Below are 17,484 nucleotides of genomic sequence, written 5' to 3'. Positions count from 1 at the left end.
AGTGTGTGTGTGTGTGAGGCGCTGACTGTAGTGTGTGTGTGTGTGAGGCGCTGACTGTAGTGTGTGTGTGTGAGGTGCTGACTGTAGTGTGTGTGTGTGAGGCGCTGACTGTAGTGTGTGTGTGTGAGGCGCTGACTGTAGTGTGTGTGTGTGAGGCGCTGACTGTAGTGTGTGTGTGTGAGGCGCTGACTGTAGTGTGTGTGTGAGGCGTTGACTGTAGTTTGTGTGCGAGAGACGCTGACTAGTGTGTGCGAGAGACGCTGACTAGTGTGTGCGTGAGACGCTGACTAGTGTGTGCGTGAGACGCTCACTGTAGTGTTTGTGTGTGTGTGAGGCGCTCACTGTAGTGTGTGCGTGAGGCGCTGACTGTAGTGTGTGCGTGAGGCGCTGACTGTAGTGTGTGCGTGAGGCGCTGACTAGTGTGTGCGTGAGGCGCTCACTGTAGTGTGTGTGCGTGAGGCGCTCACTGTAGTGTGTGTGTGTGTGTGAGGCGCTGACTGTAGTGTGTGTGTGTGTGTGAGGCGCTGACTGTAGTGTGTGTGTGTGTGTGAGGCGCTGACTGTAGTGTGTGTGTGTGTGTGAGGCGCTGACTGTAGTGTGTGTGTGTGTGTGAGGCGCTGACTGTAGTGTGTGTGTGTGTGTGAGGCGCTGACTGTAGTGTGTGTGTGTGTGTGAGGCGCTGACTGTAGTGTGTGTGTGTGTGAGGCGCTGACTGTAGTGTGTGTGTGTGTGTGTGAGGCGCTGACTGTAGTGTGTGTGTGTGTGTGAGGCGCTGACTGTAGTGTGTGTGTGTGTGAGGCGCTGACTGTAGTGTGTGTGTGTGTGTGAGGCGCTGACTGTAGTGTGTGTGTGTGTGAGGCGCTGACTGTAGTGTGTGTGTGTGTGAGGCGCTGACTGTAGTGTGTGTGTGTGTGAGGCGCTGACTGTAGTGTGTGTGTGTGTGAGGCGCTGACTGTAGTGTGTGTGTGTGTGAGGCGCTGACTGTAGTGTGTGTGTGTGAGGTGCTGACTGTAGTGTGTGTGTGTGTGTGAGGCGCTGACTGTAGTGTGTGTGTGTGTGTGAGGCGCTGACTGTAGTGTGTGTGTGTGTGTGAGGCGCTGACTGTAGTGTGTGTGTGTGTGAGGCGCTGACTGTAGTGTGTGTGTGTGAGGCGCTGACTGTAGTGTGTGTGTGTGAGGCGCTGACTGTAGTGTGTGTGTGTGTGAGGCGCTGACTGTAGTGTGTGTGTGTGTGAGGCGCTGACTGTAGTGTGTGAGGCGCTGACTAGTGTGTGTGTGTGTGTGTGTGAGGCGCTGACTGTAGTGTGTGTGTGTGTGAGGCGCTGACTGTAGTGTGTGTGTGTGTGTGAGGCGCTGACTGTAGTGTGTGTGTGTGAGGCGCTGACTGTAGTGTGTGTGTGAGGCGCTGACTGTAGTGTGTGTGTGAGGCGCTGACTGTAGTGTGTGTGTGAGGCGCTGACTGTAGTGTGTGTGTGTGACGCTCACTGTAGTGTGTGTGTGTGACGCTCACTGTAGTGTGTGTGTGGGAGGCGCTGACTGTAGTGTGTGTGTGTGTGAGGCGCTGACTGTAGTGTGTGTGTGAGGCGCTGACTGTAGTGTGTGTGTGAGGCGCTGACTGTAGTGTGTGTGAGGCGCTGACTGTAGTGTGTGTGTGTGAGGCGCTGACTGTAGTGTGTGTGTGTGTGTGTGAGGCGCTGATTGTAGTGTGTGTGCGAGGCGCTGACTGTAGTGTGTGTGCGAGGCGCTGACTGTAGTGTGTGTGTGAGGCGCTGACTGTAGTGTGTGTATGTGAGGCGCTGACTGTAGTTTGTGTGTGAGAGACGCTGACTGTAGTGTGTGTGAGAGAGACGCTGACTGTAGTGTGTGTGTGTGAGGCGCTGTGTGTGTGTGTGAGGCGCTGACTGTTTGTGTGACGCTCACTGTAGTGTGTGTGTGTGTGTGACGCTCACTGTAGTGTGTTTGTGTGAGGCGCTGACTGTAGTGTGTGTGTGAGGCGCTGACTGTAGTGTGTGTGTGAGGCGCTGACTGTAGTGTGTGTGAGGCGCTGACTGTAGTGTGTGTATGAGGCGCTGACTGTAGTTTGTGTGTGAGAGACGCTGACTGTAGTGTGTGTGAGAGACGCTGACTGTAGTGTGTGTGTGTGAGGCGCTGACTTTAGTGTGTTTGAGGCGCTAACTGTGTGTGTGTGTGAGGCGCTGACTGTTTGTGTGACGCTCACTGTAGTGTGTGTGTGTGTGACGCTCACTGTAGTGTGTGTGTGACGCTGACTAGTGTTTGTGAGGTGCTGACTGTAGTGTTTGTGTGAGGCGCTGACTGTAGTGTGTGCGTGTGGCGCTGACTGTAGTGTGTGCGTGTGGCGCTGACTGTAGTGTGTGCGTGAGGCGCTGACTGTAGTGTGTGCGTGAGGCGCTGACTAGTGTCTGCGTGAGACGCTCACTGTAGTGTGTGCGTGAGACGCTCACTGTAGTGTGTGTGTGTGAGGCGCTGACTAGTGTGTGTGTGTGAGGCGCTGACTGTAGTGTGTGTGTGTGAGGCGCTGACTGTAGTGTGTGTGTGTATGTGTGAGAGGCTGACTGTAGTGTGTGTGTGAGGCGCTGACTGTAGTGTGTGTGTGAGGCGCTGACTGTAGTGTGTGTGTGAGGCGCTGACTGTAGTGTGTGTGAGGCACTGACTGTGTGTGACGCTCACTGTAGTGTGTGTGTGTGAGACGTTCACTGTAGTGTCTGTGTGTGTGTGTGTGTGTGTGTGAGACGCTCACTGTAGTGTGTGTGTGTGTGTGTGTGTGTGTGTGTGTGTGAGACGCTCACTGTAGTGTGTGTTGTCAGTGTGATTGTGTCCCAGTGGACCAGTATGCTACACATCGTGGCTGTCCACCTGAAGAAGATGGGGCTTCACTTTGGTGTCATAGACGGCACAGTGAACCCTAAACGCCGCATGGACCTGGTGCAGGACTTCAACACTAACCCTAAAGGGCCACAGGTAGGACGTCCATCGCTAGAGACAGAAGACGACAGCAACAGTGTCATTTCGGAGAGGCATTGTGCCTTAGTCATGAGGACTGTGGTTTACTGTGATCATGAGAAGTAGCTCTGAGAGTGTGTGTGTTGCAGGTGATGCTGGTGTCACTGTGTGCTGGAGGAGTGGGGATTAACCTGACTGGTGGGAACCATCTCTTCCTCATAGACATGCACTGGTAAGCCCACATGCAGTTCATGTCACGTTAATAAAGAGGCATAAAACATTTGACTAACACACTTGTCCACAAATTAGGTCAGGTGAGAGAAATATCGCATGGTGTCCGTGCAGTGGGTCACATGCTGGTTTCTCGGATGGTGTTACTCCAGCAATAGGCTTTAATATGAAACTGCTTTCCGCCGTGTTCGTTGATGGACATGCTCAAGCATAACGTGCATTTCCAGGAATCCAGCTCTGGAGGACCAAGCCTGCGACCGAATCTACAGAGTGGGTCAGCATCGTGATGTCACCATTCACAAGTGAGGCTGGAACTACTGCAGGGTATTTAGGGAAGAGTAAAGATCTAACAGTAGAATGTACTCTTGTTTCCACACTGATTTAAAAAAAAAATCTTGTTGAATTATTGCCAATGTTTGGGCAGTGGTAGTTCAGTTTTTTAAGGTACTTGACTAGTAATCAGAAAATTGCCAGTTCAAGCCCCACCACTGCCAACTTGCCACTGTGGGGACCCTGAGTAAGACCCTTAACCCTCAATTACTCAAGTTGTACTCATAATTGTAAGTCGCTTTGGATAAAGGCATCAGCTAAATGCCATAAATGTAAATGTACCTTCTTGCTACTGTACACATCGGCAGGAGTCTGCCAAGGAACAGTTGTCTGTGATGGATTTATAAGTCCCAGCCTGTTTCAGATTGTTGTTGGCACTCTGTGTGTTTTAGTAATCCTGCATATCTTCCTTCTGTAGGTTTACATGTGAGGGTACAGTGGAGGACAAGATTTCCTCTCTGCAAGAGAAGAAGAAGGAACTGGCCCAAAAGGTCCTGTCTGGAACTGGGTCCTCCTTCACCAAGCTGTCTCTGGCTGATCTCAGGGTCATCTTCGGCGTGTAGTGTGTGTGTGTGTGTGTGTGTTTGTGTGCATCACGGGTGACCACCCTCAGGTCTGGCCATCGGTTTACTGACTTGCGTCCTGCACAGGTGGCTTCTCAGTTCAGAACGTTATACATCGGAGCCAATCAGATCACAGTTTTGGAGGACTGTGTGTGACCGACGTTCTCCTGTATCATCTACTGCGGCATGTCTGCAAGAACACTGAATGAGAGTTGAACTGCTAAAACCTGTTTAAGCCTGTTTATGCCCATTATAAAATGATTAAACATTTTTGAACATGTACACAAGCTTTATGCTAATCTTTTATTTGAATTTTGAAATAAAAACAATGGACAATCGACTACATTTTCATAAGCAACACAAATTTTAATATAAAATTAATAGAAGTCAATGCAATGCAAAAAAAAAAAGTCTAAACGGTAGAGAACACCGTGGTAGTACGCTGTTGATGTAATAGAATAACGGGTTTTTAATTACATACTTCATTTAATAGCTCCCTGTTCATCACTACAGTACAGAAACCACATTATTGCAGCCACTTCACCTAACCTATGGTCGATCTGATCCGTCGTCCCATCACTCATGAGCAAGAGCCCGAGATACTTAAACGCTTCCTCTTGTATGTATGTATCTATCTGACAATAGACAGCAGTGGTGGGTGTTATAACAAAAAGTGTCTCACCAACAGCCTCTGACGCATCCTAACACAACTAGTGTGTGCAATATTTTAATTTATTATCTCGATATATGGGGGCATTTTGAGCATATCTAAATATCTGGGGGTAACGTGTCTCTCACAATATATTGTGACTAGTCTAACATTAATTTAGCAGCTAATTAGCGTGCAGACTCGCTCCCATTAAACGATCCCCAAAAACCAGCTGGCTAGCAAGCTAAATAGTTACCCTAGCTAGCTAGCTAGTTCTGGTCATACTGGCTGATATAGCTACAAGTTTATCTTTCGGTAATACAGTTTGACGCATTAAAGACATTTACCATCTCCAGTTAACAATTTACTTCAGGTTTTGGTCTTTTTACCACAGGTTTTTACCATAGCCTTTGTGTACTCAGTTTCGTGGAATAGTTAGCTAGCTAGCTAACCTAGCTAGTCAAAGCAAAAGATCCGTAACAGTCCTGTGAGTAGCATATTTTAATGACGCTACAGCGACACAGTGGTGTGTGTGTGACGTCACAATGCCTGTGTGTGTGTGACGTCATAGAACAAGTTATTTTAGAAAGGTCCGACTGCACGCGGTGTTGACATTACGGTCAGAGCGCAAACCGACACTGCAAAATAACGATTGCGTGCCTTTTACTCATATTGGATAGTTAGGACAATTCTTGATTTCTTCAATATCAAAGGTAGACCTAAAATTCTTCTTTATGTCTTTCTATGTGTATCTATGTACGTATGTATGTTTGTATCTGTGTATGTATGTATCTGTAACTATGTATCTGTATATATGTTTGTATGTATGTATGTATGTATGTATGTATGTATGTATGTATCTATAGCTGTGTCTGTGTATATATGTGTGTACCTATCTGTAACTATGTATCTGTGTATGTATATATGTATGTATCTATGTATGTGTGTATCTATCTGTGTATGTATGTACGTATGAATCTGTATGTATCTATCTATCTATCTATCTATCTATCTATCTATCTATCTATCTATCTATCTATCTATCTATCTATCTATCTATCTATCTATCTATCTATCTACGTATGTATGTATCCATCTGTATGTATGTACGTATGTATCTATCTTATCTGTATGTATGTATGTATGTATGTATGTATGTATCGGTGTATGTATATATCTATCTATAACTATGTATCTGTGTATGTATGTGTAAGCAAAAAATCCGTAACAGTCCTGTGAGTAGCATATTTTAATCACACTACAACGACACAGTGGTGTGTGTGACGTCATAGAACAAATTATTTTAGAAAGGTCCGACTGCACGTGGTGTTGACATTACGGTCAGAGAGCAAACCGACACTGCAAAATAACGATTGCGTGCCTTTTCCTCATATTGGATAGTTAGGACAATTCTTGATTTCTTCGATATCAAAGGTAGACCTAAAATTCTTCTTTATGTCTTTCTATGTGTATCTATGTACGTATGTATGTTTGTATGTATCTGTGTATGTATGTATCTGTAACTATGTATCTGTATATATGTATGTATGTATGTATGTATGTATCTATGTACACATATATGTTTGTATGTATCTATCTGTATGTATGTATCTGTGTATGTATGTATGTATGTATCTATAACTGTGTCTGTGTATGTATGTGTGTACCTATCTGTAACTATGTATCTGTGTATGTATATATGTATGTATCTATGTATGTGTGTATCTATCTGTGTATGTATGTATCTATCTGTAACTATGTATCTGTGTATGTATGTATGTATGAATGAATCTGTATGTATGTATGTATCTGTGTATGTATGTATCTATCTATCTGTGTGTATGTATGTATTCATCTGTATGTATGTACGCATGTATCTATCTATCTGTATGTATGTATCTATCTGTATGTATGTATCTATGTATGTATCTATCTGTGTATGTATGTATCTATCTATCTTTGTGTATGTATGTTTGTATGTATCTATCTACGTATGTATGTATCCATCTGTTTGTATGTACGTATGTATCTATCTATCTGTATGTATGTATGTATCTATCTGTATTTATTTATGTATGTATCTATGTATCTGTGTATGTATCTATCTATCTATAACTATGTATCTGTATGTATGTGTAAGCAAAAAATCCGTAACAGTCCTGTGAGTAGCATATTTTAATCACGCTACAACGACACAGTGGTGTGTGTGACGTCACAATGCCTGTGTGTGACGTCATAGAACAAGTTATTTTAGAAAGGTCGGACTGCACGCGGTGTTGACATTACGGTCAGAGCGCAAACCGACACTGCAAAATAACGATTGCGTGCCTTTTCCTCATATTGGATAGTTAAGACAATTCTTGATTTCTTCGATATCAAAGGTAGACCTAAAATTCTTCTTTATGTCTTTCTATGTGTATCTATGTACGTATGTATGTTTGTATGTATCTGTGTATGTATGTATCTGTAACTATGTATCTATATATATATGTATGTATGTATGTATCTATGTACACATGTATGTTTGTATGTATCTATCTGTATCTATGTATGTATGTATGTATGTATCTATCTGTAACTATGTATCTGTGTATGTATATATGTATTTATCTATGTATGTGTATCTATCTGTGTATGTATCTATGTATCTGTAACTATATATCTGTGTATGTATGTATGTATGTATCTATCTGTGTGTGTGTATGTATCGATGTATGTATCTATCTATCTACGTATGTATGTATCCATCTGTATGTATGTACGTATGTATGTATCGATGTATGTATATATCTATCTATAACTATGTATCTGTGTATGTATGTGTAAGCAAAAGATCCGTAACAGTCCTGTGAGTAGCATATTTTAATCACGCTACAACGACACAGTGGTGTGTGTGACGTCACAATGCCTGTGTGTGTGACGTCATAGAACAAGTTATTTTAGAAAGGTCCGACTGCACGCGGTGTTGACATTACGGTCAGAGCGCAAACCGACACTGCAAAACAACGATTGCGTGCCTTTTACTCATATTGGATAGTTAGGACAATTCTTGATTTCTTCGATATCAAAGGTAGACCTAAAATTCTTCTTTATGTCTTTCTATGTGTATCTATGTACGTATGTATGTTTGTATGTATCTGTGTATGTATGTATCTGTAACTATGTATCTGTATGTATATATGTATGTATGTATGTATGTATGTATCTATGTACACATGTATGTTTGTATGTATCTATCTGTATCTATGTATGTATGTATCTATGTATCTATGTATCTGTATGTATGTATCTATGTATCTGTGTATGTATGTATGTATCTATCTGTAACTATGTATCTGTGTATGTATATATGTATTTATCTATGTATGTGTATCTGTGTATGTATCTATGTATCTGTAACTATATATCTGTGTATGTATGTACGTATGTATGTATCTATCTGTGTGTATGTATGTATGTATGTATCCATCTGTATGTATGTATGTATGTATCTATCTATCTGTATGTATGTATGTATGTATCGATGTATGTATATATCTATCTATAACTATGTATCTGTGTATGTATGTGTAAGCAAAAGATCCGTAACAGTCCTGTGAGTAGCATATTTTAATCACGCTACACCGACACAGTGGTGTGTGTGACGTCACAATGCCTGTGTGTGACGTCATAGAACAAGTTATTTTAGAAAGGTCCAACTGCACGCGGTGTTGACATTACGGTCAGAGCGCAAACCGACACTAGAAAATAACGATTGCGTGCCTTTTACTCATATTGGATAGTTAGGACAATTCTTGATTTCTTCAATATCAAAGGTAGACCTAAAATTCTTCTTTGTCTTTCTTTGTGTATCTATGTATGTATGTATGTTTGTATGTATCTGTGCATGTATGTATCTGTAACTATGTACCTGTATATATATATGTATGTATGTATGTATGTATGTATGTATGTATCTATGTACACTTGTATGTTTGTATGTATCTATCTGTATCTATGTATGTATGTATGTATCTGTGTATCTGTATGTATGTATCTATGTATCTGTGTATGTATGTATGTATCTATCTGTAACTATGTATCTGTGTATGTATATATTTATTTATCTATGTATGTGTATCTATCTGTGTATGTATGTATGTATCTGTAACTATATATCTGTGTATGTATGTACGTATGTATGTATCTATCTGTGTGTATGTATGTATGTATGTATCCATCTGTATGTATGTATGTATGTATCTATCTATCTGTATGTATGTATGTATGTATCGATGTATGTATATATCTATCTATAACTATGTATCTGTGTATGTATGTGTAAGCAAAAGATCCGTAACAGTCCTGTGAGTAGCATATTTTAATCACGCTACACCGACACAGTGGTGTGTGTGACGTCACAATGCCTGTGTGTGACGTCATAGAACAAGTTATTTTAGAAAGGTCCAACTGCACGCGGTGTTGACATTACGGTCAGAGCGCAAACCGACACTAGAAAATAACGATTGCGTGCCTTTTACTCATATTGGATAGTTAGGACAATTCTTGATTTCTTCAATATCAAAGGTAGACCTAAAATTCTTCTTTGTCTTTCTTTGTGTATCTATGTATGTATGTATGTTTGTATGTATCTGTGCATGTATGTATCTGTAACTATGTACCTGTATATATATATGTATGTATGTATGTATGTATGTATGTATGTATCTATGTACACTTGTATGTTTGTATGTATCTATCTGTATCTATGTATGTATGTATGTATCTGTGTATCTGTATGTATGTATCTATGTATCTGTGTATGTATGTATGTATCTATCTGTAACTATGTATCTGTGTATGTATATATTTATTTATCTATGTATGTGTATCTATCTGTGTATGTATGTATGTATCTGTAACTATATATCTGTGTATGTATGTACGTATGTATGTATCTATCTGTGTGTATGTATGTATGTATGTATCCATCTGTATGTATGTATGTATGTATCTATCTATCTGTATGTATGTATGTATGTATCGATGTATGTATATATCTATCTATAACTATGTATCTGTGTATGTATGTGTAAGCAAAAGATCCGTAACAGTCCTGTGAGTAGCATATTTTAATCACGCTACACCGACACAGTGGTGTGTGTGACGTCACAATGCCTGTGTGTGACGTCATAGAACAAGTTATTTTAGAAAGGTCCAACTGCACGCGGTGTTGACATTACGGTCAGAGCGCAAACCGACACTGCAAAATAACGATTGCGTGCCTTTTACTCATATTGGATAGTTAGGACAATTCTTGATTTCTTCAATATCAAAGGTAGACCTAAAATTCTTCTTTGTCTTTCTTTGTGTATGTATGTATGTATGTATGTTTGTATGTATCTGTGCATGTATGTATCTATCTATGTATGTATGTATCTATCTATCTGTAGGTAGGTATTGGTAGGTAGGTATCTATCTATCTGTCTGCAGGTGTGTGTCTATCTGTATCTGTAGGTATGTATCTAGCTATCTGTAGCTTTGTTTTGGTAGGCATATATCTAAATATCTATCTATCTGTAGGTATGTATCGGTAGGTATATATCTATATAGGTATGTATCAGTAGGTAGGTATCTATCTTTCTATTTGCAGGTATGTATTGGTAGGTAGCTATGTATCTGTCTATCTGTAGGTATGTATTGGTAGGTATGTATGTATGTATCTATCTATCTATCTATCTATCTGTAGGTATGTATTCGTAGGTATGTATCTATATCTTTGTATTTGTAGGTATCTATCTATCTATCTATCTATTTGTAGGTAAGTATCGGTAAGTACTTATCTACTTATCCATTTATAGGTAAGTATTGTTAGATAGGTATCTATCTATCTGTAGGTAGGTATCGGTAGGTAGGTATCTCTATCTATCTATCTATCTATCTATCTATCTATCTATCTATCTATCTATCTATCTATCTATCTATAGGTTTCAATAGGTAGGTATCTATCTGTAAGTAGGTATCAGTCGGTATGTATCTATCATTCTGTAGGTATGTTTCAATAGGTATGTATCTATCTATCTATCTATCTATTTCTCTATCTATGTATCTGGACGTATGTATCGGTAGGTATATATCTACCTATCTATTTATTTTAGGTATGAATCGGTAGGTAGATATGTATCCATCTGTAGGTAGGTATCTATCAAGCTGCAGGTATCGAAAGGTTGCTATCTATCGATTGGTAAGTAGATATCGGTAGGTATGTATCTATCTATCTGTAGGTTGGTATGTATCTATCTATTTGTAGGTATTTATCAATCTGTAGGTATGTATCGTAAGTATGTATCTATCGGTATGTATGTATGTATGTATCTGTAGGTATCTATCTGTTGGTATGTATCTATCTGTAGGTAGGTATCTATCTATCTGTACGTATCGATAGGTAGGTATCTATCTGTAGGTAAGTATCTCTAGGTATGTATCTATCTCTATAGGTATGTATTGGTAGGTAGGTTTCTATCTATCTGTAGGTATTGATAAGTAGGTATCTATCTATCTGTAAGTAGGTATCAGTAGGTATGTATCTATTTATCTGTAGGTATGTATCTTTAGGTATGTAGCCATAGGTATGTATATATTTTTATTGGTAGGTATGTATCTATATATTTGTAGCTATGTATCTGTCTGCAGGTATGTGTATATCTATCTGTTTGTAGGTATGTGTAGGTTTGTATCTAAATCTATCTAGGTATGTGTTGGTAGATATGTATCTATCTGTAGGTATGTCTCTTTAGGTATGTACCTTTCTATCTATCTACAAGTATGTATCCATAGGTATGTATACATTTTTATTTGTAGGTATGTATCGATAGGTAGGTATCTATCTATCTACCTATCTGTAGGTATGCATCGGTAGGTTTGTATCTATCTATCTATCTTTCAATAGGTATGTATCGGTAGGTAGGTATCTGTCTATTTGTAGGTATGTATCGGTAGGTAGGTACCTGTCTATTTGTAGGTATGTTTTGGTAGGTATGTATCTATATATTTGTAGCTATGTATCGGTAGTTCAGCATCTGTCTATCTGCAGTTATGTATCGCTAGGTAGGTATCTATCTATCTGTATGCATGAATGTGTAGGTAGGTATTTATTTATCTCTCTGTGGGTATGTATCGGTAGCTAGGTATCTATCTGTAGGTATGTATCTGTATGTATGTATTGGTAGCTATGTACCTATCTATCTATCTGCAAGTATGTATCGGTAGGTAGGTATCTGTCTATTTGTATTTATGCATCGGTAGGTATGTATCTATCTAACTCTCTATAGGCATGTATCGGTAGGTAGGTATGCATCTATCTATCTGTCTGTAGGTAGGTATCGGTAGGTAGGTGTCTATCTATCTGTCTGCAGGTATGTGTATATCTATTTGTAGGCATCGGTAGGTAGGTATCTATCTATCGGTTAGTAGGTATGTGTAGGTTTGTATCTAACAATCTATCTAGGTATGTGTTGGTAGGTATGTATCTATCTATCTGTAGGTATGTCTCTTTAGGTATGTACCTTTCTATCTATCTGCAAGTATGTATCCATAGGTATGTATACAGTTTTATTTGTAGGTATGTATCTATCTAGCTACCTATCTGTAGGTATGCATCGGTAGGTTTGTATCTATCTATCTATCTTTCAATAGGTATGTATCGGTAGGTAGGTATCTATCTATTTGTAGGTATGTATGGGTAGGTAGGTACCTGTCTATTTGTAGGTATGTATTGGTAGGTATGTATCTATATATTTGTAGCTATGTATCGGTAGTTAAGCATCTGTCTATCTGCAGTTATGTACTGCTAGGTAGGTATCTATCTATCTGTATGCATGAATGTGTAGGTAGGTATTTATTTATCTCTCTGTGGGTATGTATCGGTAGGTAGGTATCTATCTGTAGGTATTTATCTGTATGTATGTATTGGTAGCTATGTACCTATCTATCTATCTGCAAGTATGTATCGGTAGGTAGGTATCTGTCTATCTGTAGGTATGCATCGGTAGGTTTGTATCTATCTATCTTTCAATAGGTATGTATCGGTAGGTAGGTATCTGTCTATTTGTAGGTATGTATCGGTAGATAGGTAGCTGTCTATTTGTAGGTATGTATCTATATATTTGTATCTATGTATCGGTAGTTAAGCATCTGTCTATCTGCAGGTATGTATCGCTAGGTAGGTATCTATCTGTATGCATGAATGTGTAGGTAGGTATTTATTTATCTCTCTGTGGGTATGTATCGGTAGGTAGGTATCTATCTGTAGGTATGTATCTATGTATGTATTGGTAGCTATGTACCTATCTATCTATCTATCTGCAAGTATGTATCGGTAGGTAGGTATCTGTCTATCTGTATTTATGCATCGGTAGTTATGTATCTATCTAACTCTCTATAGGCATGTATCGGTAGGTAGGTATGCATCTGTCTATCTGTTTGTAGGTAGGTGTCTATCTATCTGTCTGCAGGTATGTGTATATCTATCTATTTGTAGGCATCGGTAGGTAGGTATCTATCTATCGGTTATTAGGTATGTGTAGGTTTGTATCTAACAATCTATCTAGGTATGTATTGGTAGGTATGTATCTATCTGTAGGTATGTCTCTTTAGGTATGTACCTTTCTATCTATCTGCAAGTATGTATCCATAGTTATATATATATTTTTATTTGTAGGTATGTATCGATAGGTAGGTATCTATCTATCTACCTATCTGTAGGTATACATCGGTAGGTTTGTATCTATCTATCTTTCAATTTGTATGTATCGGTAGGTAGGCATCTGTCTATTTGTAGTTATGTATCGGTAGGTAGGTACCTATCTATTTATAGGTATGTATTAGTAGGTATGTATCTATATATTTGTAGCTATGTATTGGTAGTTAATCATCTGTCTATTTGTAGTTATGTATCGGTAGGTAGGTACCTCTCTATTTATAGGTATGTATTGGTATGTATCGGTAGGTAGGTATCTGTCTATCTGTAGTTATGTATCTATCTAACTCTCTATAGGCATGTATCGGTAGGTAGGTATGCATCTCTCTATCTGTTTGTAGGTAGGTATCGGTAGGTAGGTGTCTATCTATCTGTCTGCAGGTATGTGTATATCTATCTATTTGTAGGCATCGGTAGGTAGGTATCTATCGGTTAGTAGGTATGTGTAGGTTTGTATCTAACAATCTATCTAGGTATGTGTTGGTAGGTATGTATCTATCTGTAGGTATGTCTCTTTAGGTATGTACCTTTCTATCTATCTGCAAGTATGTATCCATAGGTATGTATATATTTTTATTTGTAGGTATGTATTGATAGGTAGGTATCTATCTATCTACCTATCTGTAGGTATACATCGGTAGGTTTGTATCTATCTATCTATCTTTCAATTTGTATGTATCGGTAGGTAGGTATCTGTCTATTTATAGGTATTTATCGGTAGGTAGGTACCTGTCTATTTGTAGGTATGTATTGGTAGGTATGTATCTATATATTTGTAGCTATGTATCGGTAGTTAAGCATCTGTCTATCTGCAGTTATGTATCGCTAGGTAGGTATCTATCTATCTGTATGCATGAATGTGTAGGTAGGTATTTATTTATCTCTCTGTGGGTATGTATCGGTAGGTAGGTATCTATCTGTAGGTATGTATCTGTATGTATGTATTGGTAGCTATGTACCTATCTATCTATCTGCAAGTTTGTATCGGTAGGTAGGTATCTGTCTATCTGTAGTTATGCATCGGTAGGTATGTATCTATCTAACTCTCTATAGGCATGTATCGGTAGGTAGGTGTTTATCTGTCTGCAGGTATGTGTATATCTATCTATTTCTAGGCATCGGTAGGTAGGTATCTATCTATCGGTTAGTAGGTATGTGTAGGTTTGTATCTAACAATCTATCTAGGTATGTGTTGGTAGGTATGTATCTATCTGTAGGTATGTCTCTTTAGGTATGTACCTTTCTATCTATCTGCAAGTATGTATCCATAGGTATGTATATATTTTTATTTGTAGGTATGTATCGATAGGTAGGTATCTATCTATCTATCTACCTATCTGTAGGTATGCATCGGTAGGTTTCTATCTATCTATCTTTCAATAGGTATGTATCGGTAGGTAGGTATCTGTCTATTTGTAGCTATGTATCGGTAGGTAGGTAGCTGTCTATTTGTAGGTATGTATCTATATATTTGTAGCTATGTATCGGTAGTTAAGCATCTGTCTATCTGCAGGTATGTATCGCTAGGTAGGTATCTATCTATCTGTATGCATGAATGTGTAGGTAGGTATTTATTTATCTCTCTGTGGGTATGTATCGGTAGATAGGTATCTATCTGTAGGTATGTCTTTTTAGGTATGTACCTTTCTATCTATCTGCAAGTATGTATCCATAGGTATGTATATATTTTTATTTGTAGGTATGTATCGATAGGTAGTTATCTCCCTATCTGTAGGTATGCATCGGTAGGTTTGTATCTATTTATCTTTCAATTGGTATGTATCGCTAGGTAGGCATCTGTCTATTTGTAGTTATGTATCGGTAGGTAGGTACCTGTCTATTTATAGGTATGTATTGGTAGGAATGTATCTATATAGTTGTAGCTATGTATTGGTAGTTAATCATCTGTCTATCTGCAGGTATGTATCGCTAGGTAGGTATCTATCTGTCTGTATGCATGAATGTTTAGGTAGGCATTTATTTATCTCTCTGTGGGTATGTATCGGTAGGTAGGTATCTATCTGAAGGTATGTATCTGTATGTATGTATTGTTAGCTATGTACCTATCTATCTATCTGCAAGTATGTATAGGTAGGTAGGTATCTGTCTATCTGTAGTTATGCATCGGTAGGTATGTATCTATCTAACTCTCTATAGGCATGTATCGGTAGGTAGGTGTTTATCTGTCTGCAGGTATGTGTATATCTATCTATTTGTAGGCATCGGTAGGTAGGTATCTATCTATCGGTTATTAGGTATGTGTAGGTTTGTATCTAACAATCTACCTAGGTATGTATGTCTCTTTAGGTATGTACCTTTCTATCTATCTGCAAGTATGTATCCATAGGTATGTATACATTTATATTTGTAGGTATGTATCGATAGGTAGGTATCGATCTATCTACCTATCTGTAGGTATGCATCGGTAGGTAGGTAGCTGTCTATTTGTAGGTATGTATCTATATATTTGTAGCTATGTATCGGTAGTTAAGCATCTGTCTATCTGCAGGTATGTATCGCTAGGTAGGTATCTATCTGTCTGTATGCATGAATGTGTAGGTAGGCATTTATTTATCTCTCTGTGGGTATGTATCGGTAGGTAGGTATCTATCTGAAGGTATGTATCTGTATGTATGTATTGTTAGCTATGTACCTATCTATCTATCTGCAAGTATGTATCGGTAGGTAGGTATCTGTCTATCTGTAGTTATGCATCGGTAGTTATGTATCTATCTAACTCTATAGGCATGTATCGGTAGGTAGGTATGCATCTCTCTATCTGTTTGTAGGTAGTTATCGGTAGGTAGGTGTCTATCTATCTGTCTGCAGGTATATGTATGTTTGCATCTAAATCTATCTAGGTATGTGTTGGTAGATATGTATCTATCTGTAGGTATGTCTCTTTAGGTATGTACCTTTCTATCTATCTGCAAGTATGTATCCATAGGTATGTATATATTTTTATTTATAGGTATGTATCGATAGGTAGGTATCTATCTATCTACCTATCTGTAGGTATGCATCGGTAGGTGTGTATCTATCTATCCTTCAATAGGTATGTTTCAGTAGGTAGGTATCTGTCTATTTGTAGGTATGTATCGGTAGGTAGGTAGCTGTCTATTTGTAGGTATGTATCTATATATTTGTAGCTATGTATCGGTAGTTAAGCATCTGTCTATCTGCAGGTATGTATCGCTAGGTATCTATCTATCTGTATGCATGAATATGTAGGTAGGTATTTATTTATCTCTCTGTGGTTATGTATCGGTAGGTAGGTATCTATCTGTAGGTATGTATCTATGTACGTATTGGTAGCTATGTACCTATCTATCTATCTATCTGCAAGTATGTATCGGTAGGTAGGTATCTGTCTATCTATATTTATGCATCGATAGTTATGTATCTATCTAACTCTCTATAGGCATGTATCGGTAGGTAGGTATGCATCTGTCTATCTGTTTGTAGGTAGGTGTCTATCTATCTGTCTGCAGGTATGTGTATATCTATCTATTTGTAGGCATCGGTAGGTAGGTATCTATCTATCGGTTAGTAGGTATGTGTAGGTTTGTATCTAAGAATCTGTCTAGGTATGTGTTGGTAGATATGTATCTATCTGTAGGTATGTCTCTTTAGGTATGTACCTTTCTATCTATCTGCAAGTATGTATCCATAGTTATATATATATTTTTATTTGTAGGTATGTATCGATAGGTAGGTACCTATCTATCTACCTATCTGTAGGTATAGATCGGTAGGTTTGTATCTATCTATCTTTCAATTTGTATGTATCGGTAGGTAGGCATCTGTCTATTTGTAGTTATGTATCGGTAGGTAGGTACCTATCTATTTATAGGTATGTATTGGTAGGTATGTATCTATATATTTGTAGCTATGTATTGGTAGTTAATCATCTGTCTATTTGTAGTTATGTATCGGTAGGTAGGTACCTCTCTATTTATAGGTATGTATTGGTATGTATCGGTAGGTAGGTATCTGTCTATCTGTAGTTATGTA

The 17,484-nt window shown here is 38.8% G+C and overlaps 1 protein-coding gene across 1 annotated transcript; it reads left to right on the top strand.

The window, feature by feature from the left end:
* The first annotated feature begins 2,762 nt into the window (after positions 1-2,762).
* On the top strand, positions 2,763-4,350 carry LOC113568995 (transcription termination factor 2-like). Its single transcript, XM_026997123.3, has 4 exons — positions 2,763-2,978; positions 3,110-3,192; positions 3,419-3,493; positions 3,940-4,350. Exons 1-4 carry the CDS (start codon positions 2,850-2,852, stop codon positions 4,082-4,084), a joined length of 432 nt encoding a protein of 143 aa, XP_026852924.3. The 5' UTR covers positions 2,763-2,849; the 3' UTR covers positions 4,085-4,350.
* Positions 4,351-17,484: the final 13,134 nt, after the last annotated feature.

This window comes from Electrophorus electricus, chromosome 9 (assembly GCF_041902795.1).
Source record: "Electrophorus electricus isolate QZ-2024a chromosome 9, ASM4190279v1, whole genome shotgun sequence".
NCBI classification, from domain to species: domain Eukaryota; kingdom Metazoa; phylum Chordata; class Actinopteri; order Gymnotiformes; family Gymnotidae; genus Electrophorus; species Electrophorus electricus.
This window is presented reverse-complemented; position numbering and strand designations above follow the sequence as displayed.

Coding starts and splice junctions, on each gene's coding strand:
- LOC113568995 (XM_026997123.3), top strand. CDS start 2,850: ATGCTACACATCGTGGCTGTCCACCTGAAGAAGATGGGGCTTCACTTT. Junction 2,979..3,109: donor CTAACCCTAAAGGGCCACAG/GTAGGACGTCCA, acceptor TGTGTGTTGCAG/GTGATGCTGGTGTCACTGTG. Junction 3,494..3,939: donor CGTGATGTCACCATTCACAA/GTGAGGCTGGAA, acceptor TTCCTTCTGTAG/GTTTACATGTGAGGGTACAG.